We start from the raw sequence: 20,982 nt of genomic DNA, 5'->3' as shown, positions 1-20,982 counted from the left end.
TAAGACTGCTTTTTCATTTATTTATAGAGGGGCTAAACTGAAGAATAGGATTGTTCCAAGTACCAAAGAATTGCCCATTAATCAATTCAAAACTGAGCTGCGTGCGGGGTTGCTTGATAGGTATACCTTTGAAATAGATTGATCTCGGTACATGGTTTCACCTTTCTGCTTATTATAGATTAACTCATTTTTTTTTGTTAGCTTATGTTCTTTGTTTTTATTATTTTTTTTCTCTTCTATTTTTTGTTCTTTTTTGTTAGTAGCACACCCTCGCAAGCGACGCTTTTGGTGTGCTACCGATTGATTTTTTTCTTTCGATTTCCAACTGAATAAGTCCCCTCCGAAGTTTATACAACCAATTCTTCTATTGGAAGTGCCTCTGGGAAAATAGTCTAGAGGTTGATGTTGATACCCTAGCACTGTAAATCTCATCCTCATGCCCCATATCTAGTATTTCAACGACTTCACCCCTAAAATATTGCATCTAAGAAAATAGCTACGAAAATCCAACTTCTCCCTACCGTCAAACATACCATCTAGTCTTTTCAACCTCTCTTTCTTTCTGCCATTGTGTTGAGAAAGTTCCACATCATCTGAATTTTGCAATTAATTGGATTCAAGGCTGCCACCCATACAATTTTTTGCAGCTCCAAGTTATAAAAAAAAAATTTTCTCTCTCAGAATCAACTTGATTTGTTACAATGCAAATAAATGAGTTTCTGTTTTGAACAGGGACTAAACAAAATGTTTATTGTGACAAATAAAAAATAATATTATAATTGAATCTGTTAATATCAACTTCTTAACCTTTTCAAAAGGCTGCAAGGTACATCCATTTTTCTATTGATCGCATCTGTTTTTCAAATTATCTTTCGAGTTAAGTCTTGTCTGGAAAATCTTTGTAGAAATCAACATTTCTTTTGATTTTGGATTTAATAATATCAAGACTTTCCTGTTGATGTAGCTTGTCAGTAGGATTTACTGAATAGTACTTGGCAATCTCTTTGTTGTACCTCTGGATTAAATATTCACGATATTGAGTAACTGGCCTAGCCCTGTCTGGTTGAAGCCAGGTATTGAACTTTTTTGAGAAATCAACATTTTTCACATGTTCTCCATTAGGAAGAACATAATAATAATCAATTGGAACCGTGTTACACGCCGAGGTTCGAAGTTTCTTTGTTTTGAGGTCACGCCAACCAGTTAGACCAATTGGTTGATGAAAAGTATCATGACGACCCTTGTGAGAGAATTCGTAAAAGCAGGGACTTTTACAAAGAGGACACGGCGTTTGACATGATATGCAAAATGCTGCTTTGAACTTACAGGAATTTTGAAGTTGTGTCCAAATTTCCTTGCTTATAATTACTTTGTTAATAGGCTTTGAGACAGATAAAGACTTTACAATGGCATTAATGTGTCTGTCTTCAAATTTAACACTCATTTGTTTCAAATTCGTCCAGCCGAATGTATGCATTTCTTTTATTAACTCATCAGCAATGAATGTGCTCTTAAAAATTTGAAATTTCTGAAAAAGCTCTTTGAACTGAAAAGACCTCTGAACAGATTTCAGTCCAGATTCTTTTTCCTTTGGAGCATTACTATATGTGTCTCTAAAACAATGTTCAAGCTGATCCTGGAAGGCTTTAAGCTTGAAATCTTTAAGAATTGTATCAATTTCAAAGTAGATAAGTCTTGAAGTCGTCATAGCTTTTAAATTATAAGGATTTTTGATAAGCCTCAACACTTCTTTGATACCTTTAGGCTCAACCTCTTCAATCAAATACAAGTCCATGTGACCTTGCACGTTTTTTGGTGATTTAGGCCACCATTGATTTTTTATGTTAGCCATGACTCTCTCTTTGACTTCAGTTTGGAAACCTTTAATGATCTGTTTCTGAAAAAAGTTGTTAAGCCTTGATGCCATTATATCCACTTCCCCTAAGCCACTTGCAATTTCAAGACAATGTTCTTTCATTTCTTCTTTTTTTGAAAGGAATCGCATATAAACAGAATTTTCTTCCTCCCAATTTTTTTGAATCCAAACAAGTTTATCTACGAGTAGATCATGAGCAGTTCTATGAATTTTTTTGGTCTCGCCCTTGCTAAATGTTCTGTTGTGCTCCCTAAGAGACCGTTCTATCGCATACACGGCGTTATGAACAGATATTTTAGAATAGTACTTTGTTCCACTTGTGATCTTTATAATTACAGAACCTACAATCTTCCTTATCTCGTTTTCATCATCGTTGCTCTGAGATATCCAATTAACAATTTCATTTTCTGGATCATTGGCTTTATTCAACAATGGGCGCCAGAGGGAAGGCTGATTTTCATCCAAAAGATTAATTCCTAAAGTCTTTATCTTTTGATTATTCAAGTATTCCCTCTTAACAGCTTCCTTGACATCCTTGGGGGGGTTCTCTTTTCTAACCTTGTCTCGGGTATCATTAAAGAATTTTTCAAAAATAGCGATTAAGTCATCCTTTGATTTTTCATTAATACTTTTTGCTTTAAAATGTCCTATTATTTCGTCTTTCATCTTCTTTAGATATTCACTTATCTTTCGGTCAAATAAAAACTGATTCTCGAGGAAAAGCTTCAGGTTTTGATCCCATTCATTTGTTATGTTACGAATTGTGTCTTTAACTTTTCCTAAATATTGATCCTTCACCTCTTGGTTTTGTCTTTCCTCAAACACTTTCGCCATTTCTATCTCAAATTTCTCGCCAGATTCTCTCATTGTCACCTTTAGATCGTCTAAGATCTCATTTATTTTATCTTCATCGCAAGAATGTTCTTCCTTATATTTGTCTTTTATTTTGTCATATTCAATCTCGTATGTTTCGTAATACAAATCTCTTAGATTCTCAAACTTACATTCAAGTTCAGTGAAATTATGTCTTTCAATGACTGATTGGAAAGATAATTCAAAATTAGACTCGTTCAAGCAGTTCCAAACTAAAAAGAAATATCTCTCAAGGCTTTCGATACTTCGGGCACTCCATCCCACCTGACTGACAACTTGGTTATGAATATGCTCCCGAAGATTAACAATCTGCAAGCTGAAGTTCTCATTTGGTATATCGCTTGGCTGGTCTCCTTTTGTATTACATCCAAATACCTGTATATCCTCTTTACAAGAAAACATCTTTGGGAAGCTAATTGATGTATGAACATTCAAGTCCTGTAGAGACTCAATTTGTTTAAAAGATTCAATGACCGTAGTTGATAGTTTAGAAAAAATATTCTGAAGCATATGTTCGTTTTCTTCATCACACTTTATCTGATTGTAAGCAGCAAAAAGTTTGCAGCTAAGCATACCCCCTCTTTCTTCTGCCAACTTAGAGCCTTTATACGCTAGCGCAACAATAGGCAAAATTTCTTTTAAAGCTTTGTCATTTTCGCCTTTAATAAGTAAAATCACAGCATCTGACGGCAGAATAGAAAGAGTTGCAATTTTGTTATCCCGCTTTACACAACCATCAATACCTGTATGTTCTGGTGAGCGGACACCCTCAGAATCGAATATGATAACATAGTCATATTCTTGCCTGTTCACTGTTTTTATTAGGGTCATGGTAAGACCCCTGGTACACTGACCAACACTAGTTGCGAGTTGAATACCAAACATAGTATTTAACAATGTTGATTTTCCACTGCTTTGCTCTCCAAGCACAGATAATACAAAAATTTTTTTGTTGGGAAGCAAAGACGTCAAATTTTTAAAAATTTCAGTAATCCAATCAACATTTATCATATTTGCATCACCATCATACAGCTCTAAGGTTTCACCAGCTATCAAGCACGAAGCTGCCATTTGTGGTAAATGCACAAGTTCTCCATTTGTTCCGGATGAATAAAGTAATGAGGCTTCTCTCCATAAGTGACGGATCGAGAGGAAAGCATTATCTTTTTTTTCTATCGCTTTCGATAGCTCTTTCTTAGCATATTTTATTTCGTCTTCATATTTGGAGCCCTTGCTAGGTACTCGTGTAATCTCATTGCAGTTATTAGTTTTTTGATTCACTACTTCCGTTAGATGAGCAACAATTTTAGAAGTTTTTATGTTTATTGCAATAGCATCACTAAGGACTCGAATATGAAGTAGAATACTGTCAATATTATTCATTTCAAAACCTTTAAAGAAATATCTAATCAGGGGATCTTTTTTAATACGAAAACTGGAACGAATACTTTTCTGTTTAAATATCTGTTCCTGTATTTGTTTATATTTGTCATTGTCATTTGAATACTGGAAGTCATTTAATTTGTCCTGTAATTGACCTTCTTTGGCAAAACTTTTTTGCAATAGCAGAATGTCTGACCTATAATTTTCCAAACCATCCATAGTTGAAACATCGAAATACATCTTTCGTAAATCATTGATAAAGTGGCTTAAAAAACTTTTAAGTGGGAAGATTGAATACATAGAGTGTTCGTGTTGTCCTGCTTTACGAAATACAGATCTTAGTTGGCGACTTCTCTGTATTTCAACGAAATAATGCAGGGAACCTTCAATAAGAAAAAAAGGATTGCGGTTAGAAGTAGCATTTGGTAAGTTAGGGATCCATACTGTAACAAATTGTGGCAAGCGTGTCTCGCGAGAATATTTGTTCATGAAATAAGAGTGCTTATTTGTCCCAGAGATGAATTCATCCTCAATCACTAGATAATCAATGAAATCAGTCAAGAATGTCCAATATGGCTCAAAATTACCTCGAATATGTATCACGATACAAGAATTATTTTTCTCCTTTGGTTCAGAGCTTTCTTTTCCTTTTTTAAGATTCTGATCTTCAAAGCAAACAAAGCCCTGCCCAACCTCTAAGCCTGATGTTTTGAAATCATCAAAAGAGGTTTTTAAATTGAAAAGATCTTCCATAACCTTTCCAGTAAAACTATCAAAACTTTTAACTTGACTTATTATGGCAACTCGTGGAAGCCTTTTGTCTTCTCCGAGGAATATACCCTCTTCTAGTCTTTGTGTGATCCTAAGTAATTCTATTGTGTCTTTGCTGCATATTTGAATTGCAAATCTTGACTCAAGTAGCAGTTGTAAAATACTTACAGTATCTCGGAGAGAAAACATCGTAAGAAGCATGGGAATGTCATACTTCTTCTTTTTTACTGTCGGTTTTATTTCGAAGTAGAAGTCTTCCTCAGACTCCGAACAATCTTCTGATCCTTCTTCACATGATTCATGATAACTTAATCCCAGACGGTGAAGTAGTCTATAAGAAGCAGTAGTCATATCAGGGGGAGAATCCACGATGAAGGCACTGACTACTTCGTCTTCTGTAAATATTGGCTTTGGTATTATTTGTGTATGTTCTCTACCGGGTCTATCGAGATTAAAGTACTTCCTTGTTTCTGTCTCAATATCTGCAACAAGAGTCATAGCTTCAGTTTTACTCTTCTGGTCTGTATCTTGTTGGCAGTGTAAAACCCTTTGTTCAAGTAAAGGGTTTCTCTCTTGTAGCCTCCGAAGTTCTCGAAGCGGCAGCATATTTCTTCTTAATACATCACTATATATAGCATCATAATGACAACGAAGGTCTTGTATGTCTTTGGATTTTGCATCTTTAGTCATATTCATCCAAGTATTTCTAATCAGTTCAGCTTGATTCTGAAATTCACTGCCAAGAAGCGTCCACACTGGAACAAGATTTTTCAAGTCTCCTCTATCTATAATGACTGCATCCTCAGGGGATTTCTTCATCAGCCCACAAAACAATGGAACGCTACGAACTGCTTGTGGTCCATAAACAACTAAATTCATCTTCCTACTATATCTAAAGTGTGATGAGCTATCTTTTTGTTGATGTAAATTTTGCTTTTGGTAGCTAGCCTCTGCTTTGAATTTCTTTCCAAATCCCGGCCAAAATGACAGAGATGCTTCAAACTCCTTTTTGGTATTTGATATTGCTTCGAAAATTGTTTCGCAGCCGCTAGCTCTTAGTTCACATGAGAAATGCACCATACCTCCATAATGGTGGACATCACTTGGATAATGGGATCCAAAAGTCTGAAGAAAGCTTACTGCTTCCGAATCTGTATTCATTCTCTTTAATGCATCAGTGGTCTCACTGCTTAGTATCATCTGATTAAAAGGAATTCTGAATGCTCCTACTGGATAAATTCGAAGCTCATTAAAATTACTACTATCTATTTTAGTTCTGCTTGAGGAAAATTCACTCTTCGATATTTGGTCAACAAACTTAATATCGGTTGAAAAAAAAGGTAAATTAATGCCAAGGCCACAAACCCATCCATTCTCTATAGATTTATTTATTTGATTGTTCGATTGTTCAATATTTCTAGAAAGGAAAGATTTCGATAAGGTTGGTTTTGATTTTCCCAGAATTTCGATCTCCTTTGGAATGTCTATCAAAGGAGCTTTTGCTTTTGGCAACAGGTTGGAGTCATCCACACCGTATAATACTCCATATCTTGCCAGACCAGAACTAAGACGAGAGACAAAAGAATGATCTGTTAAACTGGTATTTGCATTGATAACGGTTGCTGTTTCTTTTAGCTCTGAAACAATTTCTTCCAGCATCTGTTTTATTTTGTCTTCAGACATATTCAACAATGCATCTTGTGTTGCAGAGTGAGGGCCTGATATGAGTTCAATTTCTCTTGAAAAACGAATTAAGAAATCCGTCACAGATAAACGGTTGATTGGACTTCCATGAAGAAGAGTTGTTGCTTCTTTTTCGAAACTATCATAGTCACACATTTTCTTCTTGAAGGACCTGTAAAAGAAAAAATACCTAAAAAATAAAAATCTAGGAATCAATCTTGAAAATTTGATAAATAAATCAAAGAAAATTAGGAAAAGGACCTGCGAAAGAAAATAGTTTTAACAAATCAAAATCTGGGGATCAATTTTGCAAAATTATGAAAAGGTCCCGTAAAAGAAAATATGTTTAACAAATCACAATCTTGGAATCAATCTAAGAAATTTGGGTATGGAAGCGTCTGACTTTGTATTATTTTTGTCTTTTCCACCATGCCTGTGCGACTGAGCTTAGTTTTGCATGTCTCTGCTTCTGTTTTTTATGTTTTTGTGCCTGACTTTACATTTTTGTGTGTGCATATGTATCTCTACACCGTGCTTGTGTGTTTGAATGTCTGTTTGTATGTCACTGTGCTTGTCTTTGTGTGTTTGAATTTGTGATTTTTCGTCTCTCTCCTACCGTACCTGTTTGACTGAGCCTCTCTTTGCTTGTCTCTTTGCATTTCTTTTTGCGTCTGACTTTGCGTTTTTGTGTGTATTTTCGTCTTTCTCCCATCTGTCCAAGTGACTGATCGTCTGTTTGCATGTCTCTGTGCCTTTCTGTCTGTGTTTGTGTGTTTGACTTTGTTGTTTGTGCGTATTTCGTCCCTCTCCCACAATACCTTTGTGACTCATTGTCTGTTTGCATGTCTCTTTGCCTATTTTTGCCTGACTGACTTTGTGGTTTCTTGTGTGTATTTTTTCTCTATCCCACTGTGTCTGTGTGATTGAGCGTCTCTTTGCATGTCTCTGTGCCTGTCTTTTTATTTCGTGTGTCTGACTCTGTGTATTTGCGTGTATTTTTCGGCCCCACCGTGCTTTTGTGACTAAGTGTTTTTTTTGTGAACATGCCATAAACTTTTTTTTGTTCGTGGTTGCCCTCCTTGTTGTAGGAATTTTAAAATTTATTACTCATCTTGAACCGAATGCAAAAAAGTGTTTTTTTTTGGCTTCCGTGTTTCATTTACTAGCGTGAAAACGTCCTTTGTTCCAGGTTTCCCTCCTTGAAGTAGCAATTTCAAATTTATGGCTCAAGCGCCAAATGCAAAAATGTGTTTCTTTTCTGTTGGTTTGCGGGTTTCATTTACTAGCGAGAAAACGTTCTTTGTCCCTGGTTACTATCATTATAGCAAGAAATTTAAGATTTTGACTCCAATTGAAACGAAAGAAAAAATGTCGTTTCTTTTTTCTTCGTTTTCGTGTTTCATTTACTAGTAAGGAAACGTTCTTTGTTCCGCAATTCAATGAAATGAAAGAAAATGATTTAAAAACAGGTATTTAATGCCAGCCTAGTAATGCCTTATTACTAGGCTGTAATATTATTATTACATTAATAATAATAATAATAATTTATTTCTTACCCACTTACAAAAGGGAAAAAGTGGAGTACAAGGAGAAAAACAAAGAACTACAAATAACACAAAGAACACAAAAAAACATACAAAAACGAATAACACAAATATAAGAATAAAATATAACAATTTAGCAAAAGAGGCAGATAAGATGATTGTTAGGACCAAGACAGATTGGCGCTTGATCAATTAAATTTGAACTTAATTTTTCCACTGAAAGAACAATATCCGTTGCCTGATATTTACTAATTAACCTTCGGTTCCGAAATGATCGTGGTAAATAAAGTAGGAAATTTAAATATCGATAGTAATCCGTCTTGACCCTCTTTACATCATCTTTATTCGATAGCATAAAAAAAAAACAGCACAAAATAACACAGAATGGTCACAGAAACTCGAGTACAGCTTTGTATGTGCTTGTCGCCGGAAATGTCCACGATTTCCAACAATCTGAGAATACCCAGTTTAAGCTTATATTGAATATCCCGAATCATCTGAAAACGAAAAGAACTTGAAGAATTGCAAACAGAAATCCCAAGCCATCGAAAAGAAGTAACTTGTGGTACGGAAAAAGAAATACAATCCAAAGGATGAGACGAACTAACCCCATTAAATATAAGAAATTGACATTTATCTACATTTAGCAATTTTTAATATACATTTAGAAAACATTAATACACATTATTAAAGATAAAAAATAAAAAATATATTTTAAAAAACCAATAGATATTAACACAGAACCTGTCACAAATAGACCTATAAGATCAGCAGCGAAAAAACTAGACTGGCATTAAAAACATGTTTTTAAATCATTTTCTTTCATTTCATTGAATTGCCTCGTTTCATAACAATTTATTTTTCAGTCCTGGTTGAACTTCGCTGAGGTAAGGATGCTGGGACTGTTTTGAAAAGTTATTAATTTTAGTTTTATTGATTTTATCCTCTCGTAAGTTGTTTTTTTATTTGTATTGCTGAGGACGGACTAACATACACTATTTTTACTTCAATTACAAACACAATTGTAGCTGCTATGATTTAAATACTAATTTTTTCAGGGAAAAGAGGGGAAAGGAAGAGGAGATATGAATCTAAATTTCTGCATTATTTTCTTGTTTTTTACTGTTGAAGTTGACTTACTGCTGACGATAAATTTCTTACTGTTTTAAAAATAGAGTTAAGAGAAAGAGTCAAACTTTAGCGTAAAGAGCGGGGCGTTGAGGAGGAAAAGCCCCTTTCATATACGAAGTAATTTCTGTTCGTTTTAAGTTTTAATGTTGCTCCTTACTTTCATTTAGAAAAACGTTTTTTTTATTTAATTTCTGGGCGTTTTTGAATTAATGCATGTTTTGATCTTGGCTCTCCGCACATAAATAATTAAAACGAAATTTGCATATTCCTTAATTACAATTAATCGGAAGATTTTGAGAAAAAAGGGGCGAGGGAGGAGGCCTAATTGCCCTCCAAGTTTTTGATTACTTTACAAAGCAACTAGAAATTTTAATTTTTTACAAACGTTTTTATTGGTAAAAAATATACGTAATTTACGAATTAACTTACGTAACGACCTTCTATATTCGTATGTTTTTATTGCGTATATGAGGGGTTCAACCCTCATCTATTCCTCGCTCTTTACACTAAAGGTTAGATTTTGTCCCAATTCCTTGAGAATGACCTCTGAATCACAAAGGCCGTAGTATAAATAGTTGAAATTACTAAAAATACGTTAGCGTAAAGAGTAAGGTATAACGAGGAGGTAAACCCCTCATATGCGTAATAATTTTTGTTCGTTTTAAGTTCTAATGCTGCTCCTTACTTTCAGTAGAAAAAACTTTTCATATTTATTTTTCCATTGTTTTTTTTTCAAATAATGCTAGAAAATCCTGCGCCCCCTTCATTGAAATTCTCTTCCCCCATGAGAAGTTTCTCCATGGAAATACCCTCCAAAGTAGCCCCCCCTCAACTCTCCCCCCTAAATAAAAAATCCCCCTGAAAACGCCTGTAGGCCTACACTTCCCAGTAACCATTACTATATGTAAACACAGGTCAAAGTTTGTAACTTGCAGCCCCTCCCACTGGGACTGCGGGGGAGTAAGTCATTCCTAAAGGCATAGTTATTAGGCTTTTCAACTATGGTGAATAAAATGGCTATTTCATAATTTTGATCCGATGACTTTTGGGGAACAATGAGCGTGGGAGGGGGCGTAGGTGCCCTCCAATTTTTTTGGTCATTAGAACTGGCATTAGAACTTTTAATTTCCGTTAGAATGAGACCTTTCGCGACATTCTAGGACCACTCAGTCGATACGATCACACCTCGGGAAAAAAACAAAACAAAAAAAACAAACAAATAAACACGCATCCGTGATCTGTCTTCTGGCAAAAAATGCGAAATTCCAAATTTTTGTAGATAGGAGCTTGAAACTTCTCCAACAAGGTTCTATGATACGCTGAATTTGACTTTCGTTAAGATTGTATGACTTTTAGGGGGTGTTTCGCCCTATTTTCTAAAATGAGGTAAATTTTCTCAGGCTCGTAACTTTTGATGGATATAACTGATCTTGATTAAATTTATATATCTAAAATCAGCATGAAAATGCGATTCTTTCGATGTAACTATTGGTATCAAAATTCCATTTTTTAGAGTTTCGGATACTATTGAGCCGGTCGCTCCTTACTACAGTTCGTTTCCACGAACTGTTTGATATGGAGGCGGATTCAAAACGAACAAATGTTGTATAAATTTGATCCGTCAAGACTTTCACTTGTAACCAGTTTATACCGAATGCCTCGATACATCTTAGCGACAAAGACGTTTTCCGTATTAAGTGTAATCAAAACCCCCGCCCCGTTTTGGTCAAATTTACGAGCGCTTTTTGCCGCGATCTTGTTCTGAAATCAGGTCAACATTTTAGATACGCAAAAATTTGGATTACGCCAGACTACACAACACGAGAATTACTTGCGAGAAAGAAAATGAAATTTACCTTTGAGGTAGCGAAATCAGCGGGTATAGAAGCGAAGTTGCGTGGTATGAAATGTTTGTAGAGAACAAGGGTTATATATACAATTTCGAAACTGATGCGATAGAGGAGCGCACAGAAACTGGTGGTGAATATAGAAGGGGAGTTGCTAGTGCGTACCAGGTATTGGCTGTTGGAGGTTCAAACATAACGTTAAAAGATGGCGGAAGACCGAGAGCGGATTCGCAGTTATCAAATTTAAGCATCACATCTATACAATCATTCGGTAGCGCATTTAGTGATCTTGTAAAATCGCAAAATGAAATCGAAGTGCATAAAACACCCTTGTCTGTTGCTGCGCCACAAGTTGAAAGGGGCGCTCCAAAGAGAGGAAATTTTGAAATTATTAGCCCGAATGATAGTGCGCGAATTACAACACAGCCACCCTTTCTTAGAGGTAGGGCCACAATAAATGAAAGGCAGATCGCACCTCGTAAGCTATCTTTCCAAGATCAAAGTAATCGGCCAAAAGAATAGGGAGACCAGGGCCATGGTGTTGTACAGGAAAGAATAAATATTGAGCATTGGAACATTCAAGGATGGAGTGAAATGAAAATTAATAGTCTATTGGTATCGCAGTGTATGTTTGATATTGTAGCATTATCTGAAACTTGATTGGAAAAAGAAATTCAGTTTGAAAGGTTTCGGTATTTCGATGTCCATCGTAAAAAATCTAAGAATGGACAAACTTATGGTGGAGTCGCAGTTTTTGAATCTGAAAATTTTTTGTCTCAGCATGAAGCCCAACGGTTGAAGAGTGTTTCTTGTAATTTGATATGGTTAAGAGTCAAAGCCGATGGACGGTTTATTATTTTTTGTGCAATTTATATCCCCCCAGAGTCGAGCTCGTACAACGAGGAGGATATGTGGTGTATATTAGAGGATGAAAAACGTAAATTTTCTATTCACTTTCCTTTTGACTTGTTTTGTCTTATGGGGGACTTTAATGGTTATGTTGGGGTTACTCCAGAAGTTTTAATGTCACCTTATGCCTTTAAGGATGAAGCTGCTTGGCTGGTTTGGGAGGTTTTAGTAATCCATATCCCTCCGAGAGTAAGTAAGAGCCGTAGTAGACGAAAGAATAATTGGGGCCGTAAAATTTTGGATTTTTGTGGTAAGGAAAATTTTGTTATTTTGAATGGAAGAGTTGGAAAGGATGGAGGTGTGGGAAATTTCACTTGTTTTCTAGGACTTCTCCAAGTGTAATTGATTATATTTTGGTGGATATTCCTCTTTGGCATCTATGTGCGGATTTCGAGGTGATGGCAGTGGTAGGTTCAGATCACTTGCCTGTTAGGGCTACTCTTGAGTTGGTTAGTTCTAAGAAACTAGCGACTAATAGTGATAGGAAGAAAAAACGCAGAGAAACTGAGGATTTAGGGATTAGAAAGGCAGTGAAAGTAACAGGAGAGAATGAGAAAAAACTTCAGAGTATGATGCCGAGTGAAAAAGTTCAACAGGAATTAGAGAAATGTTTGGTTTTACTAGGTGGTGGAAAAATAGAGGAGCCGTTAGCATTAGTAAATGATGTTGTATATAAGATAGGTTCAAAGTTAAATTGCAGAGTTAAGAATGATATTAAGAATGGATTTTTTGATAACGATTGTGAAAGAAAACGCCAGGAAGTTTTAGAGGCACTGCGGAAAGCGAGGGATAGCATAGGTAGTAGGGAAAATACTAGATTTTATATGGATTATAAGTTGATCGGAATAAGTATAAGAAAATGTTGAAGATTAAGAAAAACGAGCATCAAAATAGGACAGGAGAGCAACTGAAAAAAGGTGATAGAGAAGGAGATATTAAGACCTTTTGGTGTATAGTTAAAAATTCTACAGGAGGAGCAGAGGTTTGTGATGGTATTCCAGCAGTAGATTCTTGGCCTACATATTTAGAGGAGAGAGAAAACGAAGTGATTAGTGACCAAGGAGGAACTAGTTTAAGTGTAGATCTGGTATCTGCTTTACGTGATCTAGTTGATAGGCTAATGCAAGAATGTGATTATGATTTGGTTGATCCCATCCAAGTAAGTGAAGTTTGGGAGACAATGAAAGGAATTAGAGGAGGGGCTGCTCCAGGTATAGATGGAATACCAACTGCACTTTGGAAGTGGGGACGGGTGTGGCTGCTGCCTGTTATAGCAGGGATGTTTTCCGGGGTATTGAACAGTGCAGAATGGCCCTTGTCTTGGGCTACATCTGTTCTAGTGCCGTTATTTAAAAAGTGGGATAGATTAGACCATGGGAATTATAGACGTATAAGCCCAAGTAATGTGCTAAGTAAGGTTTTTGCTAAGATATTATGTTGTAGGATAGATAATTGAATTGACCAAAATAGAATTTTATCGGATTCGCAGGCAGGGTTCAGAAAAGGCTATATTCCTATAGATCAGATTTTTATTTTATTGGGGATGATTAGGAAACAGGTTAGGAGAAAAGAGGGCAGGCTATTTGTTGCATTTTTGGATTTAAAAGGGGCGTTTGATGGAGTGGATAGAAGTTTAATGATAGAGTCGTTGTTAGCACTAAGGCTACCAAGCGCATTTGTTAAGATCGTAGCATCTATGTATAATATAGTTAAGATTGAAGTTCGAGTAGGCAAGGATTTCTCTAGGGTTATTAGGAGTAGACTCGGTGTTAAGCAGGGATGTACAACTTCCCCAAGGCTATTTTCATTGTATATTAATGATTTTGAAGAATATTTGATAGGCAGAGGTGCCCCAAAAATTAAGCTTTCAAGTGCAAGTGTTATGGCATTACTTTTTGCGGATGACATAGCATTAGTAGCGGAAAGCAAAGAACATTTACAACAACTGCTAGATCTAGCATCATCTTATTTTAGGAATAAGAAACTAGTGTTAAACATAAAGAAGTCGGTGGTAATGGTTTTTTTAGGAAAAATGGAGAACAGATAGATTCGCAGTTTCAGTTTACGTATGAAGGTAGGACACTAGACTACGTAAATGAATTTCAGTACTTAGGTTGTAGGCTTTCGTCAGATGGAAAATGGAAGAAACATCTCAAGATAGTGGAAAGTAAGGGAAATAGACTACTGGGATTGCTAAGTAAAAGTAGTATCAAGGAAATTAGGGATGTAGGACTGCTAAAGTATGTTTTTAATGCTAGGGTTGGATTGGCTTCGCATTACGGGGCGGAGCTTTGGGGGTTTAATAAGGGGTTGAAATTAGAGAGAATGAATTTCAGGTTTTCTAAGCGTATGTTAGGCCTTGATAATAAGTTTAATGGGTTAGTACTAAGAGGAGAAATAGGAATAAAGTGTAGGAGACAGAGTAGGTTAATTAGTATGGTTAAATATTGGGAAAGGGTATCATCGATAGAAGATAATAGGCTAGTTAAACAAGCATTTTTAATTATGCTTCAAGATAGGAGGAAGGATTCGTGGCCAAATCAGGTGAAGTATATATTAGACCGTGTAGGGCTTGGTAATTGCTGGAATGAGGGAAAGGGGATAGGAGAGATGGTAGGGACTGTATCTAGGTTAGTTGCTAGTAGGCTAGAATCTCGGGAAGTTAAGGCTTGGTAAGCTAAGAAGGCTACCTCGCCGTCCCTTGGGATATATGCAGAGGTCAAGGAGAACTGGGGTGAAGAAATTTATCTAAAAATGGGATTGGCTCCAGATGATTTGAAATGGGTAATGTATGTAAGGGGAAATTTTATACCTCTTGGAGAACGTAGGAAATATTTAGGGAGAAATAGATTGAGGGATGGTCCTTACAGTTGCCCTATGTGTGGAGGGATGGATGAGTCTTTGCAAAATTGCTTAGGGGATTGTAGGGAGTTGACGGATTTGTGCTTGGAAATATTTGGTAAGGAGGTGGGGGGGAGAGATTGGACTTCGGAAATTTTGAGAAGTAGGTGCCATTTAACTATAAATAATATTTTAAAGTTCGTCCGGGTAGGTATGAGGTATCGTGATGTTTTCTTAAATGATTAGTTTAATGTCTTTCCAGTCTATTTTTGTTGCTGTATTTGGCAATTGGGCTTTTCGTGTGAATAAATCTATCTATCTATCTTTCTATCTATCATACAATTGTGACTGATTGTAACTTTGACATCAGCTGCTCCCAATAGTGACTTACTTTAACAGTATCTGTCACTATTTTTGACTTCTACTTAGAATAGAGAAGGTGACTAGAAAATCGACAGCTACAGCTATTTGGGTCTACAGCTACTTACAACTACTAACGACTGTAACTGAAAACACTTGTCAGAGTTACATTGACTACTTGTAATTACAACTAGTTGTAACTGCTATTGCAACAACTTGCAACTCTCACAGTGGCTGCAAGCGACTTTAACTACTTCTAACTGCAATACCACCTGTTTGCACCAGTGATGACCTGTATCTGACACTGTCACTATATGTGTAAATAACGACGAAGACCACACTGCCTTTCCATCATAAACACCAAAAACAAGAAGAACAATAGGGAATTTCTCAAGACAGTGGGAAACAAATTAGAATGAATAGTTCGGACCTATGTGACTCTATATGTGGCTACTATTTTAGAATATAAAAGGCGAGTGTGACTCTCTGCGCCTAAGTTTGAAGAAAATTCTGTTATTTTCTATATATTTGAAACTTAAAAATAACCAAAATTATCGCTAAGAAAGCAAAGCTTTTGTGATGAAAGAAAAAAGAGAAATTTTGACCTAAACATGTTCTGGAAAGGCTGATTAAAGTAACTTCCTTGTTATACATCCCTATGTTTGTGGCATTTAAAAAAATTGCTCCTCACTAAAAACTAAGCTTGCCAATATTTTTTGAAAATTAAAGTTGTATTGTAAAATTTATTTAATTCATGACAAGTGAAACACAATTAATAGCTTTATAAATTAATCCTCTATTTTATACTAGCTTCTTAAGTGGTTTTCTTCTTTATCCTGCTTTTTTCACTTTTGTGCTATTTGTCATAATTCTACAAACAAAGGGAATATCCTGTGCCAATGTATTCGAAATAGTTTTAGGAAAGTATTTCAATAAACTGCAGAAGAGAACTTATTTTTCGTTTTAAGTTTCAACTTTGCTTTTAACTTGCACCATAATATTTTACTTTTTGTTTTTTATTTACTTTATTTCTTACTTTTTCACTTTTCTTTGGTTACTTTAGTTTAATTTCACTTTGCTTTAATTTTTTTATAACTAATATAAAAGATGTTATTCTACAGCTATAGTTTCAGAATTGTTAAGGAACTTTAAACGATTTCATGTTTTAAGTTTGCAAAAGGTTTCTTTAAGCTTTCATTTCAATTTATTAATAGCACTAGCATAGTGTGAAAAAGAAGAATAAAATAATAATAACATAATAAAATGATAAAATATAGAATCTTAAAATAACAGCATAGTAGACAAAAGAGATCTAAGTATTTTCAACCACCACCCTGCCTTTCAAGGGGCAAAAATAACAGTTTATTAAAGACAAGTCTTTTTATTTGACAGTGGAACAACAACAACAAAATCATGGATATTTCGGTAACATCTTCAGTAACCACTTTATCTGCAGAAGACGGTCACTGTATATGCGACCGAAATATCCAGACTTTTTTGTCTTTTCACTGTCAAATAAAAGGATTTGTCCCTATTGAAAAGGAATTCTGAAATGATCTGAAAATTTGTGAGCCATAAAAATGTCACCGTAAGAAAAACAAACTATAAAAATGTCAATGGGAGGCTGGAAAATTACTATAGTACATATTTCACAGCAAGTCATGTGGCACCTTTGTGATTTTCATCGGTCAAAGCTTTAATTTATAGTTTTCAATTTGATTATCATGAAATATTGTAACCTACCTTTTAGCAATTCAATGATAATTGTTAATGACTTGCAACACAATAAAATAATTTATGTTGCAACCTAGCTGACTCCATGCTTCTTTGCAACTAATACTCCTAGAAGTAATGCTAAAACACTGGAGGAACAGTATCTTATCAAGTAAAGAAAAAAAATTATAAATAAATTAAGTAAGATTCATAGTACAAAGATTACTCCAAAAAATATTCAAAGAGTTAATAAGTTCATCATTCGGTAAACAATTATTTGAAAAACGGAGAAATATTAGTCCATGAGACGATTAAAAATTGATTGAAACCAAGTTGATAAAAAACGAAGGTGGAACTGAAAAACTTTTTCCCAAGCCAACTGAAATCAACTGAATTGATATTATTATATATATTAATTATTGATATTATTAATTATACATATTAAATATTAAATGTAACTAGTGTAAAATTAGTGGTCTAGCCTGGTTAAAACTCTAGGGGGTTAGTACAAAGATTACTCCAAAAAATATTCAAAGAGTTAATAAGTTCATCATTCGGTAAACAATTATTTGAAAAACGGAGAAATATTAGTCCATGAGACGATTAAAAATTGATTAAAACCAAGTTGATAAAAAACGAAGGTGGAACTGAAAAACTTTTTCCCAAGCCAACTGAAATCAACTGAATTGATATTATTATATATATTAATTATTGATATTATCAATTATACATATTAAATATTAAATGTAACTAGTGTAAAATTAGTGGTCTAGCCTGGTTAAAACCCTAGGGGGTTGGCAAAGTGGAGCCAATTTTCCCAGATCAAGTGAAAGTGACAGGGAAAACTGAAAATGAGCCATATAGTAGCATGATGGTAGAGATATGCTAAAGAAAACTGACCCGTTTATGTCGATACTTTATACTTTAATTATGTAGGCTTATCTTAGTTTTGAGAAGATTCTTAAAGGAACTAAATGGGGAGGGGACTGGGGTGCTAAAGTAGTCTGAGGGGGCAAGCAAAGGTCTGGGAGGGGCAATTACTCCCTGCCCCATAGCAACTTACGGCCCTTTGGAAAACTGTTTTTTCCTCAACTAAGGGCTAGTGATTAGATTTTTTATGGATATTTGATGAATTCAAAGTAATCTGGGATACCTCAAAGGAAAAAGTGAGTTACTATATTTTTCTTTCTTATTTGAGTTTTGTTCCAATCTTTTAAGGAGATCGATTGTTCATTGGGAAAAAAAGAGGGAAAATTTTGAAAATAAATTTTAAAAGGTAAGAAATCATATATGAAGAACACTTAATTTTTATCTTACATAGTAAAACTTTTTTATTCTTCTTTACCATTCAGTCCTTCGCTTGAATGGTTTTAGAGTCGTCAGGAGACAAAAGTCAGTAGTTACATTGACTTGTATTCAGAGGTTAATTTCAGTTAAAAATTCAACATACTTATCGCATGTTGAATGGGTAGTAGGCTCCATGCAGCAGACAAAAGGAAAGTACAATTATGGCATAAAGGGGTAGGATTATTAACAAGTCAGAATATATTTGTTATTTATGGAATTCTTGCTCTTAAGAACAATTGATAGCTTAAAAATCGCTTTGCAACCCCGCAACGTCGGCTGACAGTGTGAAGTCGACATTAAAGACAAAGAGTTCATAGCTAGTGCTCCCAATATACTATTTAACATTGAAGTGCATGAAATCTAACAGACGGTAGAATATTGTCAGTTAGGTATCAAAAGGATCTATCTTTATAATTGTAATTTTTTAGAAGAGCAGAAAAAAAGCCTCACTGCTTTTTTATTCCTCGTACAATAACCGTAAAACAAAAACAGAATTAATGTGTATTTATTTTAAGTTTTGATCCATTTTATTTACTATTATCGGAGAGGAAATAAAAAGTTTTGATGTGTTTTTGCTTTTCTGAAAATTTACAATTATGGAGATAGGTTCTTTTGATATCCAACTGATGACATGGAAAGACCACGTTGATTTGAGCAATCGCTTTTTAATTAGACATTAAACATTTTTCTATGATGGTGTAGTAGCTAGCCCTAATAGTGTGCAGTAGCCTGCGATTTAAGAAACTAACTAAGGGGGTTAGGATGGGTAGTATACTGGAGGCCTCTGGCAAACCTCCAGTTAAGGGTATTGGACCATAATTATTACAATGTTACCCTTTTAGTCTTTCAAGCTGTACCACTTAGGAGTTGACACCCTAAGTGCAGTTTTTAGTACTTTATGGAATTTACGGGTGGCAGAACTAATAAAAAGCGCGTAGGTATGAACAATAGATTTCTTATGACCCATTAAAAACCTCTGTAAGAAGTTCTTGTAACCCACCACCCGCAACTTTTCAATGTGGCATATGGCACCAAAAGTGCGGTTTTAGTGTCATTTGCCACTTACAGAATCATGGAGTTTATGGGAAGAACCGGTACATGAGCAATAGCTTATACATGAGCTATTAAACATTTCTTCACGATTTTCTGATAGCCCGATAACCTCACCCCTTGAGAAATGGAACCAAAGTGCCGCTTTTAGCGCCATATGACACTTGCAGATGATAAAATTTGTAAAAAGTACGCACACAAGTAAAATAGATTTTAAGTAGGCGATTAAACCTCTCTCTGTGATCTTTTAAGGCCGTGATTAAGTGAACTGATGGAACTCGAAAATCCCATGTTAAATTGAAAATTTATATTTAAAAAGTACTCAAGTATTGATTGGCGGAAGATGCCGCTTTTAATATCAGGCCATAGCTTCTTGAAGATGCTACAAAATGTTTGAAAGGATTTTGCTCTATTTCCTCTAATTTCTAAGAAATCTTAGAAAATGTCCAGGTCTTTTTCACAAGTGTACTCTATAAAGGATATTGCTTTTAGAACAAAATCGGTACTATCATGAGCAGAAGACAATAACCTGTAAGATGATTGGAACCATTTTTCGATTTATTTTCCTGTTTTCTAACAGTCCCCTAGAATATTTTCAGCTACCTGAAATTTTTACAAGTCGGTTGCCAGAAAGAATCGTTTTAGATCGCCGATAATACCCCCTAGAGACCAAAATGACAAGCTGGTATAATCAGCTGCTTGTTAATAGAGTGTTAAATTTTCATAAATTATTTCAATGCAATGAAGAAACCTAGAAATGAGAAATAGTCAGGAGCCTTCAGTAAAGTTGTGCACACAAAGCCGAAATCATGGGGAAAATTAAAACAATGCGAGTAATACATCTTAAAAGTGTTACCACACATAGACAGCGCCTTTGTAAAAAGTATTTGGAGCTTGGTAGATGTAAATATCCAAAATACCGAATAATGCGGTACGCCGAAGAACTAGACAAGTCAAGAGATTTAGGTCAAGCGACAAACCTTGAGGCGGAGCAGAACCCCGTAGCTTCTTCCCCGTTGCCCTACCGGATCGTGACTGGTGGTAGAAACTTGGATTGTGACGAATTGAAGGATTGTCGACGGATTTTTGATCCTGCATTTTTCGTGCGCGATCTAGAGACGAAAGTTTGGAAGCATAGGTTCTATGAACAATCAAAGAACCTTAGCGAAATTTACACCACCAGATTTAGCGTATCAGAGAATCCTACTGTAGAAGTTTCAAGCTCCTATCTACAATTAAACAAAAAGAAAACAAGTTTTTTTAAGTGAAAGTATGGAGCGACATTAAAACTTAAAACGATCAGAAATTACTCCGTATATGAAAGGGGCTTTTCCTCTTCAACGCCCCGCTCTTTACGCTAAAGTTTTTTACTGTTTTAAAATGTAGAGTTAAGAGAAAGAGTCAAACTTTAGCGTAAAGAGTGTGGCGTTGAGGAGGAAAAGCCCATTTCATATACGGCTGTTCGTTTTAAGTTTTAATGTCGCTCCTTACTTTCATTTAAAAAAACTTGTTTTTTGTGTGTTTAATTTCTGGACTTTTTTGGATTAATGCATGGTTTGATCTTGGCTCTCCACATATAAATAATTAAAACAAAATTTGCATATTAATTTTTTGGGGCTAAATAGCTTTTTCTCAGTTTTAATCGGAAGATTTT

At 35.2% G+C, this 20,982-nt stretch overlaps 1 protein-coding gene and 1 long non-coding RNA gene across 2 annotated transcripts in view; one reads left to right on the top strand and one right to left on the bottom strand.

Annotated features, from left to right (window-relative positions):
- Positions 1–729: 729 nt before the first annotated feature.
- LOC136037803 (uncharacterized) lies at positions 730–17,085 on the bottom strand. Its single transcript, XM_065720636.1, has 2 exons — positions 16,962–17,085; positions 730–6,758 (listed from the first exon to the last, which is right to left on the bottom strand). Exon 2 carries the CDS (start codon positions 6,740–6,742, stop codon positions 878–880), a length of 5,865 nt encoding a protein of 1,954 aa, XP_065576708.1. The 5' UTR covers positions 6,743–6,758; positions 16,962–17,085; the 3' UTR covers positions 730–877.
- Positions 9,008–20,982, top strand: part of LOC136037811 (uncharacterized) — a 49,773-nt gene continuing 37,798 nt past the window's right edge. The window contains exon 1 of the long non-coding RNA XR_010620043.1: positions 9,008–9,079. This is a non-coding gene — a long non-coding RNA (uncharacterized LOC136037811). The remainder of the gene's footprint in view (positions 9,080–20,982) is intronic.

This window comes from Artemia franciscana, chromosome 17 (genome assembly GCF_032884065.1).
Source record: "Artemia franciscana chromosome 17, ASM3288406v1, whole genome shotgun sequence".
Classification (NCBI taxonomy): domain Eukaryota; kingdom Metazoa; phylum Arthropoda; class Branchiopoda; order Anostraca; family Artemiidae; genus Artemia; species Artemia franciscana.
This window is presented reverse-complemented; position numbering and strand designations above follow the sequence as displayed.

Bases quoted from the DNA above. Each gene is read 5' to 3' on its own strand.
- LOC136037803 (XM_065720636.1), bottom strand. From the start codon at position 6,742: ATGTGTGACTATGATAGTTTCGAAAAAGAAGCAACAACTCTTCTTCAT.